This window comes from Coenobita brevimanus, chromosome 46 (genome assembly GCF_032717465.1).
Source record: "Coenobita brevimanus isolate Jiangsu-jjx chromosome 46, ASM3271746v2, whole genome shotgun sequence".
Taxonomy (NCBI): Eukaryota; Metazoa; Arthropoda; class Malacostraca; order Decapoda; family Coenobitidae; genus Coenobita; species Coenobita brevimanus.
In genome coordinates, this window is record NC_136999.1 from 14,213,339 (window position 1) to 14,219,338 (window position 6,000).

General features: G+C 44.7%; 1 protein-coding gene across 1 annotated transcript in view; it reads left to right on the forward strand.

Moving 5' to 3' along the window:
• LOC145398652 (cytochrome P450 2L1-like) overlaps positions 1-1,711 on the forward strand; it is a 126,502-nt gene extending 124,791 nt beyond the window's left edge. The window contains exon 10 of the mRNA XM_080271458.1: positions 1,527-1,711. Coding sequence (XP_080127584.1) covers positions 1,527-1,711 — 185 coding nt within the window. The remainder of the gene's footprint in view (positions 1-1,526) is intronic.
• The last annotated feature ends 4,289 nt before the right edge of the window (positions 1,712-6,000 follow it).

Sequence of the window (6,000 nt, forward strand, 5' to 3'; positions counted from 1 at the left end):
ATTTCGCAGACTTTTGATATCGTTTTCCTGCTCTAGAGTCCGTTCCTGTAACTCTTGAATTACTGCTCATACCTTTTTTTATCTCCTGGATATTCCTCTCCGCTGTTTTCTCTACACCTGCAATTCTTGTTTCTATCTATCTATCTATTGCCAGACGTCTCAATCCCGTTTGGGGTGGCCACAAACAAATCGCTTCCACGTCGTCCTGTCCCCCGCCATTTCACTGCCCTGCTCCCAACTCACACCCCTCTCTTATATACCTTTCCACCCCATCCCTCCATCTCATCCTCGGCCTCCCCCTCCCTCTTCCTCCCTCCACCTCACTCACATACACTCTTTTCGTCAGTCTTTCCCCCTCCATCCTCTCCACATGACCAAACCACCTCAGTGTGTTCCTCATAACACTTCCTATCACATCCACATCCACACCACAACGCTCCTTTATATCCTCATTCGTCAGCCTGTCTCTCCATGTGACTCCACAGGCTCCTCTTAAATAACTCATTTCCACTGCTCTCACTCTTGAATTGTGTCCTTCCAACAACTTCCACGCTTCACTTCCATACGTTAGAGTTGGTATCACAGTACTGTCATGTAGTAACTTTTTCACTTCCATGCTCACTTCCCTGTTTCTTAACACTGCTTTCAAAGAACCAGCAACCTTTCTTCCCTGCTGTACCCTTTCAAGCACTTCACCCTCCAAACCTCCATCCTTACTCATCACACTACCCAAGTACTAACGTACTCACATTTTCCAATTCTTCATCAACTTCACCAATTCTTGTTTGGTTCAACTTAATACTTCCATTTGCCACATCCTCTTCAGAAAAGCCCTCAAAGTCTCTCTCGCCGATTGTAAACAATGCACCGTCCCTTTCCGCCATGAGTCAACCATATGGAGACTTTCTATTTTCACTGAATCTTGTTCTTTTTATGACCGAAACCGCGTTTTTTTTTTTTCAAACTACTGTCCGACGGGACCACCACTCACGCACTCATTAACATAATCACAAATAGGCTGGTCTTCTTTTCGTCTTTGATTCTGCGATTATTTCCCCACGATCCAGGAGAGCTCCGTCTCTGTCGGCGACCTGTGTGTGTATGTGTGTGTGTGTGTGTGTGTGTGTGTTCATAGGTATAGTCAGGGAAAAATTTCATCTATTATTCCACTGTGTTTGCTACACATTTGGGACATGTCCATTTTCCCCCATGACACATCAGGTCAAAAGAGATCTATGGACAGAGAAACATACCAAGCCTCTCTGAGCTTAGCGATATTTGCACCGGAGAAAAGTGAGAATCAAAAGAGGTGCAATGTTAGACAAACTACTTTTCCCGTGTTTATTGTATAGTGAGAAAGAGTTTGCTAAAACACTCTCCATTTCCACGCCACCTAAGCAAACGTGAGTGTGTGGGTAAGGCTGTGGCAAGCCGGGAGCTGTTTATCCTCTCCATAACACTGCTACACACATGCAAATTTTCCGTCTTTTCAAATGTCCAGTCTAAGCCTTCTCTTTCATCCCCAGGCAAGCGTCAGTGTGCGGGAGAGGCTTTGGCACGCATGGAACTGCTAATCTTTTCCACTACACTGCTCCAGAGTTTAAACTTCGCCATCCCGCCTGGCAAGACGCTCAGCCTCAAGCCTGAACCTGGAAATCCGTTCTTCCGTCGCTATGTGCCACAGGACCTGCTGATCACCATTAGGAGTTAGAGGGAAAGGGTCTCTCTCTCTCTCTCTCTCTCTCTCATTAATCTCACTGGGTCTGAAGGTGTATCTTCATATTACTCTTGCCGTCTCTAGACGATATGATGTAGTTTATGATAGACTATTTGAGCTGGAGGCATTATATACTCATAGCCTCCATTTACTCCTTCATTACAAGAAGTCTTCTCCAAATTGAATAAAATCATCTGGTGCTACCAAAAGTGCTTTCCTTTGACTATCTCATGTACTACCCTACATGCCCTTTACATAACTCACAACGTATCCTCACTACGTCACAGGGGTTCAAGCCAGCAGGGATGCGGCCAGAAAACTTTGACCCCCTACCTTGAGGCGGACCTATTGAGGGGAGGCGTAACATGGGCTCTGCCAGCATAGTTTTGGGGGCCGGGATGGGATGCAACTCGGATCTGTGCTAGAAGATACAGAGCGTTGTGGTTTCCAGGCTGCCGCTTCTGCCCAACAGAGAGGGGCCCGAACCCGGGAGTAGCGCTCCTCTGCCCTATTAGCGGGTGTATAATGATGGTACAGTTACAATGCCAAGGCATGATTGAAGGGTGTCCCTATAGCTGTCCAGGCAGGGCACCCGGAGGCCAGTGCCACAACCACTGGGCATGGCTTGTGAGCTATGGGTCACAGGTCCCATGCCTGGACTTGAGACTGTGCGGGTGGGCGGGGTCTGTCGTCTGGCTCTCCCTATATTTAATTCTAATGAATTTGGCAAAAAAATTAAGTTAAACAAAAGCCTGTCAAAACTAAATCACCTGGGGGAATCATGGTGGCATCTTGGAATATGGGTAGTTTGAAATGGTCGAGGCAATGAGTAGGAGGTGGGTGCATGTTGCCTGTGTACAGGAGGTTAGATACTGTACAGGGAAAGATCAGCCAGAATGATTGTCGGGAGAGATTGTTGGTACAAGATATTTTGGCAGAGAAAGGCAGATGGATATGGTGGTGTGGGTGTGCTGGTTAATGGAAATTGTGTGGAATATGTCATGAATGTAATGAGGGTGAGTGAAAGGATTATAGTGGTGAAAATTTTGATCGGTAGGGTCACATTTTCTCCTGCATCGGCGTATGCTCCACAGGCTGGCTTGGATGATGTAGAAAAAGATAGATTGTGCAATGGCTTAATATGTGTGGTAAGTGGTATGGGAGATGATGAGACTGTAGTTTTGGGAGGGGACTTAAATGTTCATGTAGGTGAAGCAGCTTAAGGATATACGAGTAAAGGGATACATGGGGAATGCACATATGGTACGAGAAATGAGGAAAGAGAAAGACTGAGTTTGGGAAGGCAATGAACATGCTTGAGTGCAACATTCATTTTATGGAGAGAGAGAGGAGGCTGAGTACACACGAGTCTGGGGGAAATAATAGACAGAGGGACTATTTCCTGGTCAGGAAGGCTGATAGGAGGTTGGTTAAGGATGTTAATGTTACATGGTGCGAAGAGTAAGTGCAGCAACACAAATGATTGATAAGTGACATTGAGCTGATGGCGCGGATGATGAAAAAGAGGACCTTTGCACTCTGGAGGAAAATATGGAAGTTGAAAAACCAAGCAGTAAGGGATGCCTTGTATAGCGAGATAAGTAGACTGGTGAACAGGGTGTTGTAAACTGAAGTGTTAATGAACAGTACAGAGCTCTCGAGAAAAATCTACTGAGAGTTACTCAGTGCGTGGATGAACAAGCCCCCCCCCCCAAGACATAAAGTAACTTGATGGTGAGATGAGGATGTAGAAGCTGCAGTTAGGGAAAAAACAAGGCTTTTCCGGGAATGGTAAGTAGTGGTAATAATGAGGAATACTCGTACTTGTCTGACCAAGCATAGGGCTTGAAAAGAGGTATACAAGGCAAATTCTGAGTCTCAGAGACTCGTACTGAATACCCTAAATAGTGTGGAAAGTAAGAATATGATATTTAAGGTGGCAAATCATATGAAGAGGGAAAGTAGGGCTATAATTGCTGAGCAGAGTGTGAAGGATGATGCAGAAAAGGTAATGGCGAACAGTAAGGATTTTAAAGACGCCTGGAGAGAGCATTATAACCAGTTGCCGAATGAGGAGTTTGACCGGAACAAGGAAAGTTTGGAGTCAGCAAACGCAGTGTTTGGTCCTTGACCTTTGATTGATGCTACTACCGTGAGCAGGGTAATAGGCAGGATGCAGGTGGGGAAGGCAGCAAGTGTGTCTGGGTTCACTGCTGAAATGCTGAAGGCCTCAAGAGATGTAGGAGTGGGGTTACTTGTGTACAAGGCAAAGTGTGATGCCCTGGAAGGAGGAAATTATAGAGGCATAAAACTTTTGGACCACATAATGAAGGTAATGGAGAGAGCTCTAGAAGGTATGGTCAGAGAAAGAGTGAATATTATGAGATGCAATTTGGGTTTATGCCAGGCAAAGGGACCAGTGATACCAAATTTATGGCTTGACAGCTTCAGGAAAAATAAAGAAGAAAGAAAAGGGATCCTCTTTTCTTTTTTTTTTTTGGGGGGGGAGAAGTATTTTGACAGAGTCTCTAGGGAGGTGGTGAGTGGACAATGAGATAGCTTGGGACCGAGAAGTGGCTGGTTAGAGTGGTTATGGGTGTGTATGCGGGTGCTCAAATCCAGGTGAAAATGAATGGAGAGTGATGAGATTCCCGTGAATGTTGGTGTGCATCATTGGTCAGTCTTGAGGCCCTTGTTTATCATGGTGCTTGAAACCCTCTCACGTGACTTAAAGAATGGACTCCTGTGGGAGTTGTTGTATGCCGATGATTTGGGTTTGATTGCAGAAAATGAAAGGGAGGCAGAGGAAATATTTAGGAAGTGTAGAGGCGGTATGGGGCACAAGGGCTTGAGAGCAAATGCAGATAAAACAAAGGTGGTGGTATCTAGGGTTGATGGCGGTTCTTTCAAAAAAGAGAGGAGTGGCCATGTGCGATTTGTCAGAAGAGTATGGAAAGTATTTCCATTTTGTGTAGTGTTTGTGTTAAGTGGGTGCAAAAGAGATGTTGAGGTATTAGAGGTAATCTGTGAGATAATCCTAGCTTCATGTGTGCAGTGTGTCGGGGAGAGCATGTGGAGATTGTCAGGCGTGAAAGGACTGATCTTCCTGGTGAGTCTATCGAGTGTGTGGAAGAGTTTTCTTACTTAGGAGACATGTTTTATGCTGGAGGTGGGGCAGGAATGGGCTCTTTGGCTAGAGTGAGGAGTGGTTGGAAGCTAGGGAGCTCTTGCCTCTCCTGATGTTAAGAGGGCTCTCCCTCCATGCTACGGGATCTTTGTATATGGCATGTGTTAGGAGTGTAATGCTGTATGGTAGTGAGACCTCGACGATAAAGGAAGAGGATATTCGCAGACTCGAAAGTACAGAAATGAAAATAGTTTGGTGGATGTGCAGTGCGTCCTTGAATGCGAAGCCTGGAGGGGCTAGGTAGACGATGGAAGAGCTAAGAGGTAGGATAGGACTAGAGTGTAGAGTGTATTGGTATTGTGATGAGGAGGAGTGGACTGAGATGGTTTGGGCATGAGGAGAGGATGGAGGATGACAATTGGGTGCAGAAAGTGAGAAGGGTAAACGTTAAGATTAGGTTTGCAAGAGGTAAACCTAAAAAGACCTGGGACGAGGTTACTGAGTATGACCTCAGGGATTAGGGACTGAATAAAGAGGCTGCCAGAGATCGAGCAGCATGGACAGCTGCCATTAGGCAACCATGGCCGACGCATACAAGCATATTGGAGCCTTTTATAAACGAAATGAACGAAATGATGCGAGTGCATCAGAACCATGATATGAGGCTCTGCTAATGTTGTTAAACTGTGGGGGTGAATCGGGAGCTGCATGGACACAATATGAGGCTTTGGTGAAGTCTAAGGTAGTGAAGCATCTCATTTCCGGAAAATGTTAGTGAGCAACAGACGGACAGCACCGATCCTTGACATACCCCCTCCTTCCATTATATATATATATATATATATATATATATATATATATATATATATATATATATATATATATATATATATATATATATATATATATATATAATGTTTAATGGAAGGATATAAAATGCTCTCTTTCGTTTTCTCCAAGGCACTCACTTTTTAAAAAAATATTTGGTATCATAGTACCGTGACTTATTCAAACTGTTTCACTACACCTACATATTAAAAAGGTGTGCACTAGGAAGAAACACCGAGGCAGCTTAACTTGGACCCTGTTCAGGTATCTCCCTATTAAATGACAGTTTCCAAAATGTGGGTATAATTCTTCCATGTACTGTACTTTT